We start from the raw sequence: 25,548 nt of genomic DNA on the forward strand, positions 1-25,548 counted from the left end.
ACTGCTCAGAATGACATCCCCATCATACATCAGCTTGTCCTGTCTGTTCTCAACATACACAACTCCTTTCCTTTGTACCTTTGCTGAAAGGTTCCTTTCTCCAGGCTCGCAGACATGCTCCTTTCCCTCTTGTCCATCATTGTAAAAGTTATATTCCTTTCAGGAACAGCTCAAATCCCATATCCTTTAGGAAGTCTTCCATGCCCATTGTAGCCCACAAAGATTTTTCCTTTGCTGAAGCTCACATTATCACATGCTGCCTTGTTTGTGCCTCTCCTTTTCTCAACTTTAACATATTTGCTGAATGAATCAAATCCTTTTTTTTTTTTTTAAGATTTTATTTATTCATGAGAGACATAGAGAGAGAAAGCAAGGCAGAGACACAGGCAGAGGGAGAAGCAGGCTCCCTGCAAGGAGCCTGATGTGAGACTCGATTCTCCATCCTGGAATCACGCCCCGGGCCAAAGGTAGACGCTCAACCGCTGAGCCACCCAGGCATCCCTGAATGAATCAAATCTAACTTTTGGAAGTCCAGGGTTGTTTAATCTACTTTTTCCTACCCCCAAACTAGCTAAAGCACACTGGGTATATGGAAGGAATTTGATAAAATACTTCTTGATTTGCCACAAAAGTGTATGCAGTGGCCACATGTAACTAATGAGCATCTGAAATGTGGCTGGTCCAAACTGAGACAAGATGCAAGTTAAAACACATCAGATTTTGAAGAACAGTATAAAAAAACAATGTAACGTATCTCATTAATAATTTGTATACTGACTGCATGTTGAAATGCTATTTTTGGAAATATTGGGTTATATATACATGTAATATATATTTTTTTAAGTTAAAGTAGATCCAGGACCATTTTCTATTCTTGTCCCTCAAGAAGGCTTATTATGCCTAGTGCAGCTCCTAAGTTAGGTTGGTTTGAGGATAAATAAGATGATCTCTTGGAACCAAAGATATTCTCACTGTCCCCAAAGGCTCTCATAAGCCAGTATGCAATACCTTTATGGTATCAGGGCCTCATCTTTATGAACACTATACAGCTTCTTTGAAACTAACTGCTACAGACTTGAAATACAGCGATTCCTTTCAACAGGTCAGATAACTGCTCAGCCAATAGAAGTCAGGTTCAGATGCTGAAGCATCTCCTAAAGGTTTTAATGATTGAGGATTCCTCAGTTAACCATGCAGATGGAGCCCCTGCCTATCCCTTTGGTCACTGGGGCCATTTTCTACCATCAAAGAGTTATTTGGGACAGGTACCACTTGGCTTGTAGCCTAGCCTTATTGTAGTCAGAGCCCCTGTATTAGTTTCCTGTTCCTATTGTAACAAATCATCACAAACTTACTGTTTTAAAACAACACAAATTTATATTCTTACAGTCAGAAGTCTAAAATTAAGGTGTTGGCAGGGATGTATTCCTTCTGGAAGCTTCAGGGGAGAATCCATTTCCTTGCCTTTTCTAACTGCATTTCTTGGCTCACAACCCTTGGTTACATCACTCCAACCTCTTGCTTCTATCATTCTCCTGCTGTGGTCAAATCTCCCTGTTTCCCTCTTATAAGGACTATGATTACATTTAGGGTCCATCCTGATAATCCAGATTAATCTTTAAATTTCAAAATCTGTTACCCTTTTTAAAAAAATATTTTACTTATTTATTCGTGAGAGACACACAGAGAGGCAGAGACACAGGCAGAGAGAAACAGGCTCCTTGCAGGGAGCCCGATGTGGGACTCAGTCCCAGGACCCCAGGATCATGACCTGAGCCAAAGGCAGATACTCAACCGCTGAGCCACCCAGGCATCCCTGTCATCCTTTTTTAAAAAAGATTTTGTTGGGATCCCTGGGTGGCTCAGTGGTTTAGCGCCTGCCTTTGGCCCAGGGCACGATCCTGGAGACCGGGGATCGAGTCCCACGTCGGGCTCCTGGCATGGAGCCTGCTTCTCCCTCTGCCTGTGTCTCTGCCTCTCTCTCTCTCTCTCCCTCTATGTCTATCATTCATAAATAAATAAATAAATAAATAAATAAATAAATAATCTTTAGAAAAAAAAAGATTTTGTTTATTTGAGAGACAGCATACATACACGAGCAGGGGGAGGGGCAGAGGGAGAAGCAGACTCCCTGCTGAGCAGGGAGCCCAATGTGGGGCTTGTGAGGCTCTATCCCAGAACTCTGGGATCATGACCTGAGCTGAAGATAGACACTTAAGTGACTGAGCCACCTCGGCGCTCCTAAAATCTGTAATTCTTAACCAAGGTCCTTAATCTATATATCTTATACATTTGTATACATCTACAAAGTTCCTTTTGCTATCTAAGGTAGTATTCACAAGTTCTAGGGATTGGGATGTGAACATCTTGGGGGACCCTTATTCAGCCTGCCACAGCCTTATATACATTTCTTTGCACTAATCTGGTGAAGGGAGAGTCACAAAGTTTCAAAGTATCCTTAAGCTTTACAGAGAAGTAGGTAAATTCACATCTGTAACCACTGTGATCACCCTGAGACCATCATAAACTGGCTTCATTTCCATTAGCAATGATCATTCCCTCCCAGCATTGCTTCCTTTAAAATGCTCTGTAGTGCTGAAGCTGAACTCATTACTTTCTTATCCTAAAAAACAATTAGAGATAGTAAGATGCAAGTTTTCTAGAGATGAGATGTTTTTTCTCATAAGCCTTTAATCTAACAAGCATAGTTGTGGTCTGTGGCATGCTTACCAAGTGTAAGAGTGCTTAAGAGTGCTTAACACTCTATCTTCCGCAAAATAAGTGTAACCCTCCAGTTCATTTGGGCATAGGAAAAGGAAGGTCTTGTTATTTCAGTTGTACCGATGAGTAAACAGGTTCAAAGAGGTGAAGTGACTTGAACAGGGTGGTCATGCAATGAGTTACTGACAGATCTCAATTCTAAACCCTGATGTTCTTTCCACTGCATTCTTCCTGGATCAAACTTGATCTCATGGTGCTGAGAAGGATCTGATTGATCTCAGGATCTTAATACATCCTGGAGTTGAGCTTGGAATCCCTGACTCCTAAGCATGAAACAGAGACTAAAACCCACTTTTAGGAGGTCCTAGTCAGGGATCAAAATTAGGGGCAGATTGGGCATTTCAGGAATTCAGGGGAAGGTTAGGGTAGCTGGCAAAGGTACAGGTAGTCAAAGGTACAGTGAGAAGGAAATTAGGACTGAGGGAGACTTAAGAGCGTCTGTGTGTCTGTGTGTTTTGTGTAGCCGCCCACTTTTTCCAAAACACTCAGGAGGGCCACGCCTGTTTAAATGGTAGGCAGCAGCAGGGGTGCTACTTAGGTACTCAACCTAGAATGAGGCCTGACTTCTGTGAGGGGATTTCTAAGAATATCTGCAATAGCCAAGAGTGGCCTGGCTGGGTCTCCTCTTCTCAGGTTTGAACGTATAACTTGAGGAAGCACAGTAACTCCAAAGCTCAGGCTCTTTTACACTGGTTTTCTGGAGTTTCTTCCCAGTCTTGGATTTCTGTGACATCTCAAGGCATGGTAGCCAAGGCTCAGACTCTGCCACCACACTGTCTAGGTTCAAAGCCCAGCTCTGCTTTAGCTTTTTTTTTTTTTTTTTCTTCTGCTTTAGCTTTTATGTTGTCTGGCACATGGTGCTATATTATTAATCTCTTTTTTCCTGTTTCTAACTAGACCTCTTTTGGTTTCTCCTTTCTCCCTCACTCAACTATTGGCAGCCCTCAGACCTAGGACCTGGTCCTTTCATCATATCCATGTATTTTTGGAATTTACTACTCCTTAAACCTCAATCACTGTATATGAATGACTTCCATATTTTTATATCTACTCTTACTGTCCTGAAGCAAACAATTAATAGCCCAAGCCTTGATATGGACAGAGAGAGCACGAGCAGGAGGAAGAGGTAGAGGGAGAAGAAGCTGGCTCCCCCCAACTGTGCAGGAAAGCTAAACACAGGGGCTCAACCCCAGGACCCTGGGATCATGACCTGAGTGGAAGTCAGACGCTTAACCAAGCCACCCAGGTGCCCTCAAATGGGCACTTTATTGCAAAGATATGTTTGAAAAAAAACATATCTCAAACTTCTATGCCAAAACTAAGCTTACCTCTCTAATTTTTAAATTTCTCCCCATTTCAATTTCCTGGGCAATCTTCTGCCCAATCATAGATCTCCCTTTTCTTCATAATACTTTTTTAAAAAGATATTTTATTTATTTATTCATGGAAGACATAGAGAAAGACAGAGAGAGAGAGGCAGAGACACAGGCAGAGGGAGAAGCAGGCTCCATGCAGGAAGCCCAACGTGGGACTCGATCCCAGGACTCCAGGATCATGTCCTACCTAGGCCAAAGGCAGACGCCAAACCGCTGAGTCACCCGGGGATTCCCCTCTTCTTAATACTTGAATTCAGGCACATTCCTCTTTTGTTCATTCATATATTAATTCAACAAGTACTTCTCAGCTACCTGCCCTGTGTCAGCCATTGTGCTAGGGCTCAACGTACAAAGTAAGTTGGGCTTGAGGAGATATGTCTTATGGTGGTGGGACGGAGCCATGTAAGTAATTATAATATGATGAGGTAAATACTATAATAGAAGCTTCCATGCAAAGTCCCCACTAGAATGTGGTAAGAAATGCAAAGTGCTACAGGAGTTGGGGGAAGATTTCTGACAAAGTATTAACATCTGAGCCATCTTTAAGGACAAATAGTTCAGTTACATTGCAAGTTAGAGTGGAGGAGCAAGAATGGAAATAGAGGGAGTATGTGCTGAGTCTCAGAGGTATGAAAGGACATGGCAAGTCTGACAGGGTGGTAGGTGACTTTAGTGTGACCGGTGTGTGGAGGAAAAGTATGAAGACCACCACTGTTGAAATTTCTGCGGTGATTGAAATGGTCTACATCTGTGCTGTCTAACCAGATAGCCACTAGTCACATATGCCTATTAAACACCTGCAATGTGGCTAGTATGACCGAGGAGCTGAACTTTAAATTTTATTTATTTCGTTACTTAATTTAAATAGCAAGTGGCTACTACTGACCAACACTGGCTTAGGCACTGGATAAATGACAGGACATTAGACACTAGGAAACCACTGAAGGCTTTAGAGCATAGTACTTGCATAACTAGTTATTTGAGGAAGGGAACAGTGGCAGTAGGGATTGGAGGGTAGATGACTTAACAGAGAAATGCATGGTAGGCACCAGCCACATGGTTGGAATAAATGGGACTTACAGTTATTTGTAGAATTTACTGGACTTTTTCAATGTGGTGAATATAAGTGAGGAGACTCAACTGAAGTTTGTAGCTTGAGCAATGGGTGGATGGCAACAACATATTGGATTAGGTGTGAAATGAGTGTAATGAGTTTGCTTTTGGGATATGTTGACTCTGAGGTGACTAAGAACTTCTAGGATGATATGACTACAAAAGAGGAACAATATTAATCTATGACTGTGGAGGTGGGGCTACCAATATATTTGGGGGTTATTAGGATATAGGTGGTTGTTAAAGGCATGGGAGTAGAGGAACTCACTCGAGGGGAAATAGGTAGAAGAGGACTGTATGACCCCAAGGAATCCTAAGCAATCCAAAGTGTGGTCTATTTTGGTTTGCATCAGTTACCTGTGTTTTTTGTTGTTGTTGTTGTTGTTTTTGTTTTTTTTTTTGTTTTTTATCAAAAAACGATTCTTCATTGTCAGTGTATTCAATGCCATGGAATTGTACACTTAAAAACAGTTTAAATGGTAAATTTTATGTTATATACATCTTACCACAATAAAAAATTGCAAAAAACGCCCAAATCTGATTAAACCAAACTAAACTGATTCCCAGGCCCCACTCCTAACCCAAATCACTGTTTCTGGAGATGAATCCAGGACTCCAGGTTAACTTAAGTTCAATTACAATTTGAACTAACTGCTTCAAGAATGGAGAAAAACTAAGAGATGGGAAGAGAATAAAGGGAGAAGGGTATGGTGAAGAAACCTAGGGAGAGTAGTTTAAAGGAGGAGTCAATAGTGCTGAATAGTGGCCATGACCTAGGAGGAAGACTGAACAAGAGGCCTCAGGATTTGGCATTCGGGGATCACTGATGAATGGGAAATGAGAAAGCAAAGGCTGTGGGGTCTAGTTTTTCAAGGGCTTTGCTCATGTTTGGTGGTAAAGAGATGGAGGGAGAGATTAAATAAACTTGAAGGGCTAGTGGACACAGGGAAAGTTGTGGAGGTTTTGGAAGACGAGAGAGAGTGCTCGCTTCGGCAGCACATATACTAAAATTGGAAGACGAGAGAGAATTAAGCATGTTGGCAGGTGAACAAGAAGAAGTTAACGAGGCCAAGGAGACACCAAGGAGAGACTCAATAAAGCAATTTGGGAGAGGTAGTAGAGGTTGGGATCAGGAATTCAGGCAGAAGTTATTTGTGTAAAAGCTCACTGGGTAAGTTCAGAAGTGACAAGGAGGGAAAATGAAGGAGTCTAAGACTTAGGGCAAGAAAACACCTCCTGACACAGCAAACAAGAATGGTGCTGGTGCTGGTTAGGTCATCTGCTTAGATTAATGGAGTAGAGGTATAGAGTCAAGAACCTGCAAAAGGGTAAAAGTCTAGAAGAGTCACCAGGATGAAAGTGATCAGGAGCAGGAATATAAAAAGACTGAAAAGTAGTACTGGAGTCTGAGATTGGAAATGTCACCAACCACATAATTATCCTGCACAAAATAGAAAAATTGGTTTTCCTAAATGAAGGTTTGGGTTCTGTTTTTCTATCGTTTAGAGACTGTACTATGTACTAGTTTTTGCTCTCTCATGCATAAAGTTCAAATTCCCTAGCAGGAACTTTTACTAACTTCTCCATCAAGAGGTCCAATGTCTAATTGGTGGTTCACTCTCTTATTCCCTACTCTTCCTTCTAAAACTTCAGAAAAATAGGTTCTTAAAGATTTTGAAGCTCATCAATCCAGTCTCCCCTCTTAGCTAGGTATATTTTGTTTTTTTCATCTTCTCTCCACCAAACAAATCTTTCTCCATCTCCCTTGGACTCAACTCACAGGTGTCAAAACCTGACAGACATTAGTGACACCTATCCCATAGCACTTGTGCTATAGCCCTCACTGTAGACTGCATTTTATGCCTGCTTCCCTGCATATTATTCCCACTCCCATACTGGTATGGTTTGGCAGAGGACAAAAGTCCTGAATTAACTTACTCTTTGACATGATTTCTGTTCTGAGCTTGGGTGAGGTTCTTTTTCTTGAGCTGAAACCTCCTCGGATAGAGTGGTTAAAGTGGTTAAGTTTCCTACCTATGCCAGAATCACAGAGCATTCTCAATCATACTCAAGTCACTTTTATTATATATAATTATACAATCCCACTTCATTTATTTCATTTGTACCATTTGGATATTGGGTTCATAATTTAAATCTTTAAACATTTTATAAATGCTAGTCAGTGCAATTTGGCTAGTATCTGTTACCTGCTGTGCTGAGCCTGGGCATGTTGGAGACTTGACCTGCTCTGGAAAGATAAGATATTTTTCTTACTAACCCTCTCCTTTAGCCAGGCCACTGACTCTTCATTCCAGATTGTATTTTGAGGTTTTGCCTGAAGGCAGGATGAGTAAATCCAGAAAAAGCCTGAAGAAGCCAGATTAGATTCAGGTTGCCCATGGCACTGATACATTCTAAGGCTAGCCTGGTCTGAGTCTAATCACTAAAAGCAGCCCCTTCCATATCCTAGAACCAGGATCACTTTCTCTAGGCTATCTCAATCTGGATAGCCCAGCCCACCGCCCATATATATTTTCTTCTAGGATCAACTCAAACAGTAGGGTATAGATGCTATTGATTCTTTCAACTGCATGTCTTGGACATTTTGCCAAAAGTTTCTGCCAGGTTTTGAGGGTGCCTTATAATCATGAATTAAAGAGAGTGAACTTAATTCTTAGTGTAACACCCTTTCAATATCTCTTTCTTGGTCTTCCCATCCTCCCATTTCACTGTCTCCAGAATCTTAATCTGTTCCTTTCTTTCCCTTCCTCTGTCAGTAATTCAGGAATCGGATGAGTCTCTGTAGTTTGTTTTGCCCTGAAGAGCAGAAGGCTTCGGTCCCAGCTGGTGTTGCCAAAGCAGCATACTAATTCCATGCCATGGTCCTGGGTCAAGATCTGCACAATCTGATTGGCCATATCACCTCGGATGGCAAGGGAACGGAAGTGGTCAAAATCATGAAGACCCAGCTTCCGGAGACGCCTTGCAGCTGCCCGGTAACACTTCCAGGGCTGTGGCTCCACAAGGAGGTAGCGGCAAAGGGAGGAAAGGTGGGCCAGGAACTCCCATAGGCCATGGTCCCCGTGGTTCAGATGAATCCACATGGTTACTGACATACAGAAGCCAATATCAAAAACTGAACGTCCAAACTGGCTTAGGAAAGAGTTCAAGAGAACTTTCCGGGTCCTTTGATTCATAAAGTCCAGGGTGATAAAGGTCAGGGCATCAGGAAAAGGGCATTCTTTTTCAGCTCGCTCCACCAGGACTGGATCTATGTCGCAGCAGAGTAGATGGAGTTCTCTTGAGGCATCTGAGCAGGTCTCCCCATCACGTAGGGAAAGGAAGTGTTTGTATAGAGCCACACTCAGATCCTAGAGAAATCCAAAAGAGCTTTGTCATTTCAGCTCTCAACCAATGAATAGAAGAAAAATCTGTATCTCTTATCATCCCACTGGACTGTCACTTACTCTTGGCTTATAGAATGTGAAGCTCCTAGACTAAGTTTGCCCAAAAAGTTTTCTACAGAGCAGGTTCTCAGCGCCCTCCAGGGGTCTTAGGCTATAATGTGTCCTCTCTCTACTTTCCTGACATTGATGGTACATTGGATTGTATGGCTGAAAGTTACAGCCAAATGGATGCAGCAACGGAGCCAAGAGCAGTCTTTCCCAGCTTAAGTAATATGCTGGTAAACTCACTTTTTTCTCTTTTCTTTTTTTAGGTGTCTTAGACCCCAGGGAGGAAGAAAGAGTTCCAAGGGCATAACCAGTGTTCCTTATCAGGAAGGTGAGGAACAGAGCAAGCACCATCTTATAAAAATCTGCTTTTCAGACTTGTATGTACCTAGGTAAGTCTCAATTCCAAAAATTCCTCATTTAGTCTTCACTCTATCGCCTTAATTTTACTACCTGGCTTATGCTTCACTACCTCCTTCTGAAATTTATTCTGCTTCTGCATCCATTACTCCCAAAAGTCACTGCTAATCTTTCTAGCCAAGTCTAATGGCCTGTGATTTTCACCATTTCAGCACTTTTTTGACTCTTAAACAAGTTACCATCTCCTTTCTCTCACTTTGACTTCTTTTTTTTTTTTTTCTCACTTTGACTTCTATAACCATTATAACCACTCCAAATGTGTTGTTCTAAGCCATTTTTTCAAGGAATTTTTATGTATCACCTCATTTTGCTCTGTGCAACAGTCTTTTTTTTTGTGTGTGCAACAGTCTTGTAAGGAAAATACTTATGCCCTTTGTGCAGGTGAGGAAAGTGTGGCTGGAAACCACCTAATGTCCAATAATAATAGCATGGATAAATGTGGTATAGTCATTAAGATGGAATACTAAATAGCAGTTTAAAATGAAATGAAGGAATTCAGTTCAGTGCATCAACATGGATGACTCTCACAAATATAAAATGGTGGGGTGCCTGGGTGGCTCAGTCGGTTAGGTGTCTGCCTTCAGCCCAGATCGTGATCCTGGGATCAAGTCCAGCATCAGGCTCCTTGCTCAGCAGGGAATATGTTCCTCCCTTTCCCTCTGCCCCTACCTCTTGCTCATGCTCTCTTTCCTTTTTTTTTTTAAAGATTGTATTTAAAAAATACACAATGCTGAGTAAAAGAGAAGACACAAAACAAAATACATGGCAAGCTTCCATTTATATGAAGTTCAAAAATTCCAATAAGATTAAATTATAATATTTAGGGATACAAAAATAGTGAGCTATAAAGAAAAGCAAGTAAATAATAATAAAATGAGGCTAGTTGTTACATCTGGGTGGAGGGGGGCAGTTTATGAACAGAGGAAATGAGAGAAGGGACTTCTGGAGTACTGACAATGTTTTATACTTGATCTGGACGATAAAGGTGTCTACTTTTTAATAATTCGTAAAGTATAAATACATGTTTTATGCACTTTTATGTGTGACATAGTTCACAAAAAATTCCATATTTTAAAAAATTATGGTTCAGAGGCTGACTTGTCCAATGTCACATGGTTAGTACATAGAAAGATTTTTTTTAAAGATTTTATTTATTTATTCATGAGAGACACAGAGAGAGAAAGAGGCAGAGACACAGGCAGAGGGAGAAGCAGGCTCTCTGCAGGGAACCCGATGTGGGACTCGATCCCGGGACTCCAGGATCATGCCCTGGGCCAAAGGCAGGTGCTAAACCGAGGATCCACCCAGGTGTCCCAGTACATAGAAAGATTTAGGCTACATTAGGTTCTTCCCTCTATACCAGGCTTCTCACACTTTAATATCTATATTAACAATAATATGCATATCACCTATGGATCTTATTAAAAATAAAAATGCTGATTTAGTAGATTGTGGGGTAGGGGAGACTGACATTCTGTATTTCTTTTTTTTTTTTAATTAAGATTTTATTTATTTATTCATGAGAGATAGAGAAGGAGAGACATAGAGAAGCAGGTTCCTTGCAGAGAGCCTGATGCGGGACTTGATTCCTGGATTGGGATCACACCCTGAGCGGAAGGCAATGCTCAACCACTGAGCCACCCAGGCATCCCTCTAGTTTTCTTTTTTTTACACATAGGCTCCATGCCCAGTGTGCAGCCCAAAGCAGAGCCTGAACTCACAACTCTGAGATCAAGACCTGAGCTGAGATCATGAGTCGGACTCTTAAGAGTCATCTAGGAGCCCTCTGAGATTCTGTATTTCTAATATGCTTCCACGTCATGCTGATGCTGTAGATCAAGGACCACATTTTGAGTAGGAAGGTCCTATACTATGCTCCTTAGTCTACCCATTTCTCTATTTCTTTCTTTGCTGACTCCCTCTTCCTATCTGATCTTGGGTATGCCAGTTTCAGTAGTCATTTTGTTACATCAGTCCCTCCTCCACATCTCTCCACCCTCTCCATCCTCAATTCCCCAATCTCAGAATACCCTAGAAGACTGAAAAAGAAAATGCAGACTCAAGGGCTCAATCACCCAAGATCCTGAATCAGTAGGTCTGGAGAGGGACCTGAGAGTTTCAGAAATGTAAAGAAAGCACCCTACAGGGGATCCCTGGGTGGCTCAGCGGTTTAGTGCCTGCCTTCGGATCCTGGAGTCCCGGGATCAAGTCCCACATCGGGCTCTCTGCATGGAGCCTGCTTCTCCCTCTGCCTCTCTCTCTCTCTCTCATGAATAAATAAATAAAATTTTAAAAAAAGAAAAAAAGAAAGAAAGCACCCTACAAATTATGGTACATCCATACAATTTTGAAGCTGCTAAAAAAAGAATGTAGTGACACGACTGCTCTCCAAATTAAGTGAAAAGCAAGGTGGAAAATAGTGTGCTCTTTATATAAGGTAGGATATTTATCCACATAGAAATGATTGTGTACACACAGGATGCATATCCAAAGAATGATAAACAGCGGTTGCCACTGTGTTAGGGGGAAAGGAGAATTTAGGGTCAGGAGTGGAGACTTGCTTTTTATTATATGCATAGGATTTGGAAGCATAGGGTCAGAATGTCTGCGTCTCTAGGACATGCTAGTAGTTAACAGATAGGTGTCGGAGAGACATTGTGATATTCTGGATGTGATTTCACTATAATCTCTCTATGCCTAAGAATACTTTGCGGTAAGAAGACGTGGCAATGCCTTCCTCTACCAGGAAGCTGTATTTTCCCTCTCGATCCTCTCCTCGGTACTCAGTCAACTCATTGCTTTTTAAATAAACATCCACTTGGCTCCATCCTACACTGCATGGCAGGCACGTGACTCTTAATTCCAGACATGATTCCGTCACCCCGGCTCACCTCGCACAGTAGAGCGATCCCAGCCCTACGTTCCCAAAGGTGGGTGTCCAGAAGCCCCCTCTCTGCAGCCTGGGGGTCCCCCAGCTGCGCTGGACAGGAGGCTAGCGCCGGAAGCCCAAATACGGCGGCCCTTCCCACAAGAGGTCTGGCCGTCAGGCAGCGAACGCACGGGACGGGATTGGAACCGAGTTAAAAATCATTCCTCCCCAGGATTCCTGAGCGGGATGGCGGTGGGTCCCCGATGGTCCCCGATGGTGGAAGGTCCGGCAGCAAGGGGGTCGGCCCAAGCGACCTCTTTAGAATCATTTTTGGGAAAGTCCTGGGGGTGGGGGGTGGGGTGATGTCACGCCCAAACCCAAGCCCCAGCGAACGCGGAGGAAGCCAGAAGTCGGGCTCCCCGACCTCCGACCCCGCCCCTGTCACTCACCCCAGAGTTACACCCCACGTCGAGCCCCAGGATCGGCCTCGTTTCGGAACTACTCGGCGGAAAGAGCCGGCGAAGCAGCTCCGGGGGCAGGAGGCGGAGCCGCTGTTCTGGAGGATGGAAGCGGGAATAATGTGGGAAATTTCCAAATGGGGCTGCCCCCGGTTCCAGAATTCGCGGTTCCTCTGCGGCCTCCTCAACGCCCCCGGCGGCCTGTCTCCCGGACGCCGCCATTAGGGAGTCGGGCCTCTGGGTTCCGGCGGAACCGGAAGTCGGGACCGGCTCGCCCGCGGCCGGGGCGCCAGCGCGCATGCGTCGAGTGGCGGAGGCGGATGGGCCCGAAGGCTGAGGTGCCCCGCAGATCGCTGACAGCCTCGCTACGACAGCACTACGACCTCGGAGGTGGTTAGTAACATACATTTTTAAGATTATTTATTTATTTATTCATTCATGAGAGACACACAGAGAGAGGCAGAGACACAGGCAGAGGGAGAAGCAGGCCTCCACGCAGGGAGCCGGACGCCGGACTCGATCCGAGGTCCCCAGGGTCACGCCCTGGGCTGAAGGCGGTGCTAATCCGCCGAGCCCCTCGAGCTGCCCCGTGGTTGGTAATATTATCCCGTTTTACATGGGGGGGGGGGGGGGGGAACCAACGCAGAGAGCTGAAGTGACTTGCCCAAGGCTGACATAGTTTCAACTGGAGCTGCCCAGAACAAGGAGGTTGTTGGGATGTTGGAAATCCATTTTGGGCCAGCTTCCTTCCTTTACAGGTGCATTAAGTGAGATCCAGAGGGGGAGAAACTACTTACCTAGAGTCACACAAGGAATCGGTGGTGTAGGCACTTGCTCCCGATTCATCCTATGGTTCCAGGAAAGGGTAGCCAGGAGCTAGGGATCCCTTGAAGGGTCGGAAGACCAAGATGGCCCTGACGGCCAGGCGGGTCAGGTGGATAAGGGCAGCTGTAATTTGTGAGCTCCTTGAGAGGCAAGGACCATGCCTTAAGAGCCAGCACTTACCAGTGATTATCGGGTGCCAGATGCCTGTCCAGGACCTCTACACATATTCATTCTTTCAATCCTCACATCAGTCCTGCGATGAAAAGACCGTAGTTATCCCTTTCTTATATATGAGGACGTTGTGGTGTAAGGAATTTGTAACCGGCTCAAGGTCAAGCAGTTAGAAATGATGGTACCAGGATTTGAACCCAGGCAGTTTGGCCCCAATGGGTGTGCTTGTCACCATTATGTTATTCTTAGCCTCTATCTCTTATACCTACCGTAGTGCCTGGCCCAAAGATGCTCGATAAATATTCGTTGAGGAATCCCTGGGTGGCTCAGCGGTTTAGTGCCCGCCTTGGGCCCAGGGTGTGATCCTGGAGACCTGGGATCGAGTCCCACATTGGGCTCCCTGCATGGAGCCTGCTTCTCCCTCTGCCTGTGTCTCTGCCTCTCTCTCTCTCTCTGTGTCTCATGAATAAATAAATAAAATCTTTAAAAAATAAAATAAATATTCGTTGAATGAAAACTATGTGGCCCCTGGGTAGCTCATGGTTTTAGCCTCTGCCTTTGGCTCGGGTCATGAACCTGGGGTCCTGGGATGGAGCCTTCCGTCTGGCTCCCTGCTCAGGTGGCAGTCCGCTTCCCCCTCTCCTCTGCCCCTCCCTCTCTGTTCTGCTCTCTCACTTTGTCTCTCAAATAAATAAATAAAATCTTTTTAAAAAAGAAAACTCAGTATCAATAAATGGTGCTAGGAAAATTGGATATTCATATGCAAAATAATGAAAGTGGATCGTGATCTTACACAAACATCAGCTCGAAATGGATTAAGAACTTAAATGTAAAAAAAAAAAAAAAAGAACTTAAATGTAAGACCTGAAACTATGATAGCTAGAAAAAAAGATAGAGGAAAACTGATCTTGGCAATGATTTCATGGATATGACACCAAAAGCACAGACAACAGAAGCAGAAGTAGACAAGTGAGACTACATCAAACTAAGAAACTTACTTACGCATAGCAATGAAATCTATTGATAGAGTGAAACGGCAACTTACAAAATGGGAGAAAATATTTGCAGACTATAGATCTGATAATGAATCAATTTCTAAAGTGTTAAAGGAACTCCTATAACTCAATAGCAAGAGAACTAATAACTGAAAAATGGGCAAAGGATTTAAGAAGACCTGTCTCCAAAGGAAAGCATGCAGATGGCCAACAGGTATATAAAAAGATGCTCAATGTTACGAATCATCAAGGAAGTGCCAACCAAAACTACAAAATGCAGGCAACCTGGGTGGCTCAGTAGTTTAGTGCCTGCCTTTGGCTCGGGGCATGATCCTGGAGACCTGGGATCAAGTCCCACGTCGGGCTCCCTGCACGGAGCCTGCTTCTCCCTCTGCCTGTGTCTCTGCCTCTCTCTTTCACGAATAAATAAATGAAATCTTTTTTAAAAACCCTACAAAATATCACCTCATGTTAGGATAGCTATTATAGAAGAGCAAAAACAAAGACAAGTGTTGGCAAGGATATGGAGAAAGTGGAACCCTTGTACACTGTTGGTGGGTATATTAAATGGTGCAACCTCTACAGAGATTCTTCAAAAAATTAAATAGAACTACCATATGACCCAGCAATCCCATATCTGGGTATTTATTCAAAAGAATTTTTTTTAATTTTTAAAATTTATTTATGATAGTCACACACAAAGAGAGAGAGAGAGAGAGGCAGAGACACAGGCAGAGAGAGAAGCAGGCTCCATGCATCGGGAGCCCGACGTGGGACTCGATCCCGGGTCTCCAGGATCGCGCCCTGGGCCAAAGGCAGGCACCAAACCGCTGCATCACCCAGGGATCCCTATTCAAAAGAATTTAAATCAAATTCTTGAAGAGAGAGAAGTAGCACTCTCGTATTCATTGTGACACTATTCACAAGATGTGGAAACAAATGTCCACTGGACAGATGAATCGATAAAAGAAATGTGGTATTATATACAATGGAGTATTATTCATCTTAAGAAGGAAGGAATCCTGTCATATGTGACAACATGGACAAACCTTGAGGACATTTTGCTAAGTGAAATAAGGCAGTCATGGAAGGCCAAACACTGCATGATTCTACTGATGTAAGGTATCTAAAATAGTCAAACTACTAGAAACAAAGAATATAATGGTAGTTGCTAGGGGCCAGGGGGAAAGGGATAGGAGTTGATAATCAATGGCTGTAAAGTTTCAGTTATGCAAGATGAATAAGGTCTAGAGATCTGTTGTATAATATTATGCCTATAGATAACAATATTGTGCTGTACACTTAAAAATCTGTTAAGAGGGTAGATCTCATATATATATTTTAAAGGTTTTATGTATTTGTTCATGAGAGACACAGACAGAGGCAGACAGGCAGAGGGAAAAGCAGGCTCCCTGTTAAGAGCCCAACGTGGGACTTAATCCCAGGACCCTGAGATCTCGCTCTGAGCCAAAAGCAGACTCTCAACTACTGAGCCACCCAGGTGCCTCGAGGGTAGATCTCCTATTAAGTGTACTTACCAGATGAAGTAAAATTTAAGAAAACAAAAACTCAATAGAAGCTGCAAATAGATGACTAAAGCCAGGTTTGTTTTGGGAAAATTAGAATGGAAAGAAGAAAGGAGCTGAAACAGACAAAGTGGAATGCAGGTGGCCAAAATCTGGGCTGAGCCAGGGGAAGGAAAAAAACAGCTGGTAAGGAGAGAAATCGAGGGGTTAGCCCAGGTAGCAGTTTCCAGTTAGAAGCCAGGATGGTTCAGAATAATCCAACAGGTTCAGCCAGAAGTCAACAGAGTTGTGTTGACCTCTCCCCACCTGGCCAGCCATCTTTTTTTTTTTTTTTTTTTTTTTTAAGATTTTATTTATTCATGAGAGAAACAGAGAGAGAGGCTGAGACACAGGCAGAGGGAGAAGCAGGCTCCATGCAGGGAGCCCGACGTGGGACTCGATCCTGGGTCTCCAGGATCATGCCCTGGGCCGAAGGTGGCACTAAACTGCTGAGCCACCTGGGCCCCTGGCCGGCCATCTTAAAGGGCCTCTTGCTACATGAGGCCAGTCGTTTGCTGAACTTCTAAGGGGCTAAAATGTGACCCCTGCAGAGTGCTATCAGGCTAAAATGGTCCCTGTCTGTTGCCCTCCCAGGTTGTACTTCATACTTCTATCTCTGCCTGGTCTATTTGGGGACATAAGTTAATGAGCAAAAGTCACAGTGAAACTGAGTAAACCACAGTAACCCTGAACAACTTCCAGAAGAGTAGGGGTGGGACAACAGCACTGGTAACATTTCTCTCCCCAGTGTTTTTGAGATTTTGGTGAGCCGAATTTACCTCTTTTTGTCACTAGGTGGTGCCAGCACAAACCCTTGACAATCCTTAATATTCAAGGAGCTGCAATCACCTTGCTTTTGTAAACACCTTTTTGTTTGCTTTTTAGAACAAGTATCTATTATTGCCAGTAAAGTGTTTAATTTCATTAAGGACATGAGCGTGTTTTTGAGTTTTGAAACAGTACTCGCCAGAAAAAAAAGTCACCAGCCTAGATGGTGAATGGCAGGCTCCTCATTAATCCTGGGATCTTTGAGAAGCAAAGATAGGGGTGGGTCTGGTAACGTTACTAGGGACCTAACATATCTCAGAGCCGAGCACATAAAGAGGCATTTTAGTTTGATTCTGGTGACTTTTTGAACCTGTGTCCATTTTTCATTTTTTTCATTTTTGATTGGCCCAGATGACCTGACAATACTCAGCTCCTGGGCTTGGGGCCTAAGTCACCAGCTCCAACACCTCAAATAGCTATAGCAGCACCTAAGAGCATGCTCTACACTACAGCTGGCAAAGTTTTGGGGAGCATGATGCTTATAAAATTGTGGCAGTTGGTGTTCTTGGCAGGTAGGGGATGGGCTAGATGGGTGATGGAGATTAAGGAGGGCACTTGTGATGAGTACTGGATATTAAGTGATGAGTCACTGAATTCTACTTCAGAGTTCTAGTATGTTAACTAACTAGAATTTAAATTAAAATTTTTTTTAAAGATTACAAATATAAAGACATGTAAAGTGAGTATCTATTTGCAATGAGAAAATAAATCACAAATTACAGGGGGATCCCTGGGTGGCTCAGCGGTTTAGTGCCTGCCTTCGGCCCGGGACATGATCCTGGAGTCCTGGGATCGATTCCCACGTCGGGCTCCCTGCATGGAGCCTGCTTCTCCCTCTGTCTGTGTCTCTGCCTCTCTCTCTCTCTCATGAATAAATAAATAAAATCTTTTTAAAAAAATCACAAATTACACATTTTTTAAAGCTCTGGAATTTTAGCTCAGACAAAAGAAACTTGATCAATATCTTTCCCCAATTTGATAACAAATTTAAATTTACATGACATTGTCAATAACAAATTGTGAACGTGAAAGAGACTTTTCTAAATGATCAAATAATAAAAGGCAAATTTGGGGGCACCTGGGTGGCACAGCCAGTTAAGCATCCAACTCGGTTTCAGCTTGGGTCATGATCTCAGGGTCATGAGATTGAGCCCCATGTTGGGCTCCGCACTCCGTGCAGTCTGCTTGGGTTTCTCTGTCTTTCTCCCTCTGCCCCTGCCCCCCTCAAATAAATAAATCTTTTGAAACTTAAAATAAAGGACAAATTTAATCTGCTATGCTAAGAAAAGACTGAATTATCTTTTTTGTCCTCTCTTAGAAAATGGTACTATTAAATCATTGTCAAATGAAGAAGCAATTGAAGAGTATGTAGCCAAAAATGTAAGAAAAAAGTAATATTCAAGTGTGTCTAGCATTTAATTCATCAAACTATTATGGGAGTTTTTCATGATGTTTGTGGTATTTGTCAGCTTTTAAAAATTTTCCTATGCAAGGACTAATCTTAGATATACTCTTCAAATTGACTACATTTACTAGCCAATTTGCCTTTGAAAACCTCATTATAATTGGTGTATTATGAGTTGTTTATTATTTGCCTTGGTACTGGTGATTTGTGTCATCAAAAAATATAAAGATGAGAATTCTGAGAAACTGTATTTTGACAGTTCCCATCAAAGAAGAAAATAATGTATGATACATTTATAATGATATACTGTGTTATTGAGTATATTGCCAACAGAACAAAACTTATTTTGACCAGATGTCAATATGGACAGAATCTTCTGCTTATATTTTTGCACAGCTGACAATTGGAACAGTTTTCCTCAGACTGTTTTCTGGCTTCATACATCTTCTAAGCTTTGTTTTCTTCCACTCCTGCACAGTTCTGGTACCAGGTTCTAAATGTAGGACACATTTAGATCTTGATTTGAACTCTGACCATACACCTATAGGTCATAACATGAGGTGAGTCAGCACATGAGTGGATAAGAGACTTCTAGAGTTATTCCTTCAGTGGGTAAAAGTTCAACTATGCATGGAAGTAATTTTAAACCATGTGAATAGATCCTAAATGGAGTGTATCTCCAACTAAACTTCTCCTTAGCTGGATTCCAAAAAAATGCCTGTAGCCATTCCAGTGCCATCTAACACAAGGGCAAATGTGAAGAAAGGAAAGTCAAAGCAGAAATAGAAGTTTTGACCTCCTGCAGTTAAAATATCTTATTTTTTCAAATTTTACAAAAACAAATGACCTTGCAGACATCTTTCTAGGGCCTTAGAAGTGTTCTATGTGTGAATGAGGACCCTGAAGCTTAAGCTTCATTAGCTCTATGGAAAATTAATCTCTTTCCTGCACAGAACATACTCCTAAGAACAGTTAAAATGAAGAGTTGTGTATATATAGAATTAGAAGTATCCAAGTCAGGAACGATTAACATGTATAATGGTTTCTATGGCTTCCTAAGGAACCTTGTGCAGCTGACATCCTGGCCGGTGGTCTAGACCATCCTACCCTCCCTTCTTTCCCTTTCAAATCATGCCCTAGAACCTCTGCTCAGTCCCTGCTCTCCCACCTCACTCACTGCCTCCATCTGGGGATCAGAGGGCCTCAGAACTGTGGTTTAAGCTGGAATCTGTGTATATTTTAAAATATTGAATCTATTTTCTCACAGAAACAATGTTCCAACAAGGAACTTCTGCCTGGACTTTTGGAACACAACCCATCTGTAAATGGAGAACTTACTCCTTATTATAGTTGAGAAATTCTATAATTAGTCCTTGCAGAGTTTTAAACCACTTGGAAATAATAACACAAGATTTATAAATGGAGTGTGCTAGCTGACACACAACCAAGAGAATCCCTATTTTGAACCCCTCATTTTCAGAAGAAGAAATTGAGATCCAGGAGGTAAAGGCAGTTTCTCCAAAGATGGAGCCAAATTAGTCAGGACAGACTAAATGCTGTAACAAATAACCCCCAAATCTCAGTGCCTTACCATAGTAAAGGTTTATTTCTCCCTCGTTGTCACAGTCCATTGTGGGTCAGTGGGGTCTCAAGAGAGGAAGGGCTCTAAATATACTAAAATATATTACATCATACACTTTAAATGGGTGAAGTCTATGTAATGCAAATTATATCTTACTAAGTCTATTTAAAAAAATTTTTGGAAAAAAAAAAAAAAGGCAGCCCTGGTGGCTCAACAGTTTAGTGCTGCCTTCAGCCCAGGACATGATCCTGGAGACCCGGGATTGAGTCCCACGTCAGGCTCCCTGCATGAAGCCTGCTTCTCCCTCTGCCTGTGTCTCTGCCTCTATCTCTCTCTCTCTGTCTCTCGTGAATAAATAAATAAAATCTTAAAAAAATAAAAATAGTAAGAAAAAAATTGAACATACATACTTCACATACATGCATACATTACATGAATGTTCACAGGGCTTTATTTGTAATAGCCAACAACAGGAAACGACTAAAATGTCCTTCAGTAGGTGAAGGGTTAAATGAACTGTGGCAAAGCCATAGTTTGGACTAGTACTCAGCAATAAAAAAGAACAAACCACTGATATATTAAGCAGGTCAAATGGATGTCAAAGGCATTATGCTGGGGCAGCCCCGATTGCTCAACTGTTTGGTGCCACCTTCAGCCCAGATGTGATCCTGGAAACCTAGGATCGAGTCCCACATCAGGCTCCCTGCATGGAGCCTGCTTCTCCCTCTGCCTGTGTCTCTGCCTCTCTCTCGCTCTGTGTCTGTCATGAATGAATGAATGAATGAATAAATAAATAAATAAATAATCTTAAAAAAAAAAGGCATTATACTGTGTAAAAAAAAAATCCCCCCCCAAATAGAAACTATATGATTCCATTGTATAACATTTTCAAAATGAAACAAAATTATAGAAGATGGAAAGCAGATTAGTGGCTGCCAGGGTTAGGGATGGTAGGGGTGGATGTAATATAAAGGGATAGCTCAGGGAAGGTGTTTGTGACGATGCAGTGGTTCTGTGATTATTGCAGTGACAGTTACATGAATCTACATGTGTGATAAAATGCCACAGAGCTATACAACACACATTCCAATATAAATGTCCCAGTTTGGGTAGGGCACTATAATGATAAAAGATGTAATCATTGAGGGAGACTGGGCAAGGAGTGTATGGGACCTCGCGGCACATATATTTCAAAATAAAAAGTTTTAAAAAATAAGAGGAATTGCTAGAGAATCATTATACAAAGAAGTTATACCCCACTCCCTTTACTCCCTTTACCACCCAGTGCAGGTGTCTGGGTGTGCTCCTCACCAATCCCAGCAGAAAAGTGAAAAAGGTAAAATAGAGGTCTGGTCGGGGGATCACAAGTCCATTGGTGGGAAGATAACCTGCTGTGAACTTAAGTAAGCTTATACATTGAAGGTTGAAAACCTCAGATTTCTTGACCTATCACTTTCGAGATAACTGACAGCCAGGATTATGCCCCTTTTAAAAAAGATTTATTTGCTTGAGAGAGAAAGAGGGGGTGTGAGGAGGAGGGGGCAGAGGGAGAGGGAGACAAAATCTCTAGCAGACTCCCCACTGAGCACAGAGCCCCACACAGGGCTCGATCCCACAACCCTGAGATCAGGACCTGAGCCGAAACCAAGGGTTGGGTGCTTACCTGATTGCACCACCCAGGCACCCTCAGGATTATACCTTTTGGGTGAGAGGTTTGGAGAACTTTGTTGGGGACCTGGGCGATACTACCAATATCAGAGGTTCTCTAGGGAAATGGTCCAGCTCGTGAAGCCCACAAAGACAAGCCTCACCACCAGCTCAAAGCTTCAAATCAGCAGCTGAGTACTCATTTATTTTTTTTTTAAATGGAAAATTTCAAACATATGTGAAAGTAGGGGATGCCTGGGTGGCTTAGCAGTTGAGCGCCTGCCTTCAGCTCAGGGTGTGATCCTGGAGTCCTGGGATCGAGTCCCATATCCGGCTCCCTGCATGGAGCCTGCTTCTCTCTCTGCCTGTGTCTCTGCCCCCCCTACCTCTCTCTCTGTCTCTCTGTCTCTCATGAATAAGTAAAATCTTTAATAAAAAAACATATGTGAAAGTAGAGAAAATGGTATAATCTCCATGTACCTCCTATCCAGCCCCAACAATTATTAACCTACAGCCAATTTTCTTTCTTCCATACCTCTGCCCACTGTACCTTCACCCCAATTATCTTGAGGCAAATCCTAGACTTTGTATTTTATCTGTAAATACCTTCATAGATCTTTCTAAAGATAAATACTCTTCTAGCCACAGTACTATCATCACCTATGTATGACACTTTAACAATAATTTCTTAATATCCAATATATCAAGTAAGTGATAAAATTTCCCTGATTGTCTCATAAATATATATATTTTTACAGTTTGTTCAAATGCAAGAACTACACATGGCTTTTGGTTGATGAGTCTTTCAGTCTATAGTGACTTCCCCCCCTTTGTTTTAACTTAACAGTGTATTTGTTGAACAAATTAGAAATATTGTCCTATAGAGTTTCCCATATTGTGGCCTGTGGAAATCATTTAATATATTTCTTGAACTTTGTATTCTATATAAACTGTTGGTTAGCTCTAGAGTCTTAATCAGATTCAGATGTGGTTTTTGGCAGGAAAATTATTTAAATGGGAATGTATTTCCCATTGCATCCCATGGGGAGGCTACTCTTAAAGTAGGACAGATGACCCTGGATCATCAGACATTTGAAGAAAGTCTCTAATATGAAAGACAGAATCCAAGCAGCCTAGAAACAGAGGAGCAAAGACTGCAGGGAGAAGAAATAATACAAAATCATAAAATATTAACATTAATATTTCTCAAGAAATAAGAGAGGTATTGCATCCATGAAACAAGCTATAAAAAGAATCCAGGTGATGGTTATATGGCTATTTACCACAAAATTCTTTCAGCTTTTCTATATGTTGGGGAACTTTCATAATAAAATATTGGAGAAAAAGAACATTTAAAGAACAAAAAGTCTTGGAAATAAAAAATATAATAGCAGGTATGAAACACTCTATAGAACAGTTGGAAGATAAAACTGAGTCAGTCTTCCACAAAGTAAAACAAAAAAGGCAGAGATAGAAAATGGAAGACAAAAATGGAGTCCAGCCCAGAAGATCTGATATCCAAACATTAGGAGTTCCAGAAAGAGAAAACAGAGGGAACTATCAATCTGTCAAAGAACTATCAAAGAAATAATTCAAGAACATTTCCTAGAGCTGAAGGGCTGACCAGGTGTCAAATATAATGGATAAAGATAGTTACACATCAGAATACAGCATGGTCAATTTTCAGAACACTGAGGAAAAAAGAAGAAATCCCTACATGTTTTTACAAAGGTTAAAAAAAAAAAAGGAAAGAAAATCAAAGATTTCATAGGAGGGAATCAAGAATCATAACAGCAGTGGATTTCTCAACAGCAACACTAGCAGCTAGAAGGCAGTGAAACAATGTCTTGAAAATTCTGAAGGAAAGTTCTTTCCAATCTTTCATTTGATACACAGCCAAATGATTAATTAAGTGTGGACACAAAATGAAGACACTTCTAGACATGCAAGAAGCCAAAAGTATTATTTCCCATCTTTTTCAGGAAGTTGTTGGAAAAGATTTTCCACCAGAATCAGTAGAAAACCGAGAGGGGAGAGGTTCGTGGAATCCAGAATGAAGGTTTCCAACAGGGGAGTGTGGTGAGGGGATTGATTCCCCAGGATGGAGCCAAGGGGAGATTCCTGCATAACAGCTGCACCACAGAGCTTTGGAGCAACCAGTGCAGGTTAGAGATGTCAGAAGATTTGGAAAGAGAATATGGTGTCAACAAGATAAAATTGATAGAACATCTAATGTATTTGAACATATTGAGAGGATATTTACCCACTTAAGGTAGTGAAGAAAAGTTATTAATAAAGACATAGGAAAGTACATGAACAAACAACTAACAATGTAATAACTGGTTAACTTCCAGAAAGGCAAAATGTTGTGCAAGAAAGGAAAAGTAATCACCATATACCACATAGTCCAATGGTTGACAGGGGTTACAGTCTTAATATGTAAGCATTGGATATTGATCAGTTCATAATTACTGATATAACCAAATCAGAAGGACCCAGGAAGTGGGTGGAAGAGGGAGAGAGAGAGAGAGTATGTGTGTGTATGTGTTTGCATACACTTGACTTCCATCTCTCTGTTTGTTTTGAATACTTCCTGTATTTTCCTCTGACTGCCCTTTTTATTTTCTTCAAACTAATATATTTTGCATGCTTTCAATAATGCACACGTATTAGTTTTATAGTCAGAAAAAAAGAACCCAACACAGCTTATTACAAATAAAGGTCAGGAATGCTGTATCCAAGCATCCTCAGCTCCCCTTTTTAATTCACTATGGACTTAGCATCTGTAAATTTTTCTAAATGTTATTCGAACCTACTTGTGTTTTCAGCATGTACCACTGCTTCGGCATAATGAGTTTCATAAGGTCACCCTGCAAAGTATTCTTTCATAGAATCATAGAATCCTACCTTTTCAGTTATTATCTTTCAAATCCAAGGTGTTCCCTACAGTCAAGGGTTTTGTAAGGTGTATTTAGGACAATGGGGCTCAGGCAAGGTCTGTGAAGGGAACAGAAGCCTGGGGTGCTTTGGGGTTAGTGGAGGCAGAGGAGCTGGTGAAGAAGCCAAAAAGAGGAGATGAAGAACCACCCTCTCTCCCACACACAGAGGAAGACAGATCTAACTCGCTGGCTCCCTGGTGCCTACAGAATGAAGTCCAAAGTCCTTAAATAAAGGCTTTTGAAACATGAATATGCAAATGAGTCACTTGAACCTCTGGTTAAAATGCAGATTCTGATTCAGGAGGTCTGGGGTCTGCATTTCTTTCTTTAAGAGAGAAGGAGAGTGTGTGTGCTTGAGAATGAGGGGGTGAGGGGCAGAGGGAAAGAGAATCTCAGGCAGGCTCCATGGTCAGCATGGAGCCTGACCTGGGCCTCCATCTCTCTATCCCGAGATCATGACCTGAGCTGAAATCAAAAGAGTCAGATGCTTAACCCACTAAGCTACCCAAGCGTCCCTGGGATCTGCTTTTCTGACCAGCTCCCAGATGATGCCAAGGCAGTTTCCCATGGACTGTTCTGAGTGCCTAATGATCCAAAAGGTCCTCTAAAAACTGACCTCCTACCTGTTTCTTCAGCTTCATCTCCAGTACCCACTCCCCACCCCATGCTAAGGTCTCTATTGCAGTCATGCTGAACTACTTACTCAAGGTACCTAATGTGCTGGGTGGGAGCTCCATGTCCTTGCACAGGCTGTTCCCTGTGCCTGGAATCTACCCTCCCCCAAACCCCGCTCCCCCCACAATTCGTACTTTCCTGAGACACAGCTTATGTGTGTCCTCTTTTATGAGACATCACCACCTACTCTTCTTCAGAAAGAGTATTTCCCTCCCTCGACCTAGATATGTGCCTATTACTGCCGTTAGCATACAAGATTACAAGTTTTGATTTACTCTGAACTTATTAAAGAAAGTGACCGTGTCCTGTCTTTTGTATCCCCAGCATCTGGCACAGTGCTGACAGCTAAATAAATGCCACCTAACCAAATAATGCTTGTTTTATAAAGACAATGTACAGTTTTACAAAGAGGACAAAGAAAGTAAGACTAGGAAAGGATACTCAATG

The 25,548-nt window shown here is 42.2% G+C and overlaps 1 protein-coding gene and 1 long non-coding RNA gene across 2 annotated transcripts in view; one reads left to right on the top strand and one right to left on the bottom strand.

Annotated features, from left to right (window-relative positions):
• The window catches only part of LOC119866371, a 33,901-nt gene extending 9,225 nt beyond the window's left edge, over positions 1–24,676 (top strand). The window contains exons 2-4 of the long non-coding RNA XR_005380128.1: positions 8,048–8,266; positions 8,989–9,114; positions 23,470–24,676. This is a non-coding gene — a long non-coding RNA (uncharacterized LOC119866371). The remainder of the gene's footprint in view (positions 1–8,047; positions 8,267–8,988; positions 9,115–23,469) is intronic.
• Positions 5,737–12,732, bottom strand: BCDIN3D (BCDIN3 domain containing RNA methyltransferase). The gene is made up of 2 exons (XM_038577608.1): positions 12,461–12,732; positions 5,737–8,641 (listed from the first exon to the last, which is right to left on the bottom strand). Exons 1-2 carry the CDS (start codon positions 12,689–12,691, stop codon positions 7,997–7,999), a joined length of 876 nt encoding a protein of 291 aa, XP_038433536.1. The 5' UTR covers positions 12,692–12,732; the 3' UTR covers positions 5,737–7,996.
• Positions 24,677–25,548: the final 872 nt, after the last annotated feature.

This window comes from Canis lupus, chromosome 27 (assembly GCF_011100685.1).
Source record: "Canis lupus familiaris isolate Mischka breed German Shepherd chromosome 27, alternate assembly UU_Cfam_GSD_1.0, whole genome shotgun sequence".
Lineage (NCBI taxonomy): Eukaryota > Metazoa > Chordata > Mammalia > Carnivora > Canidae > Canis > Canis lupus.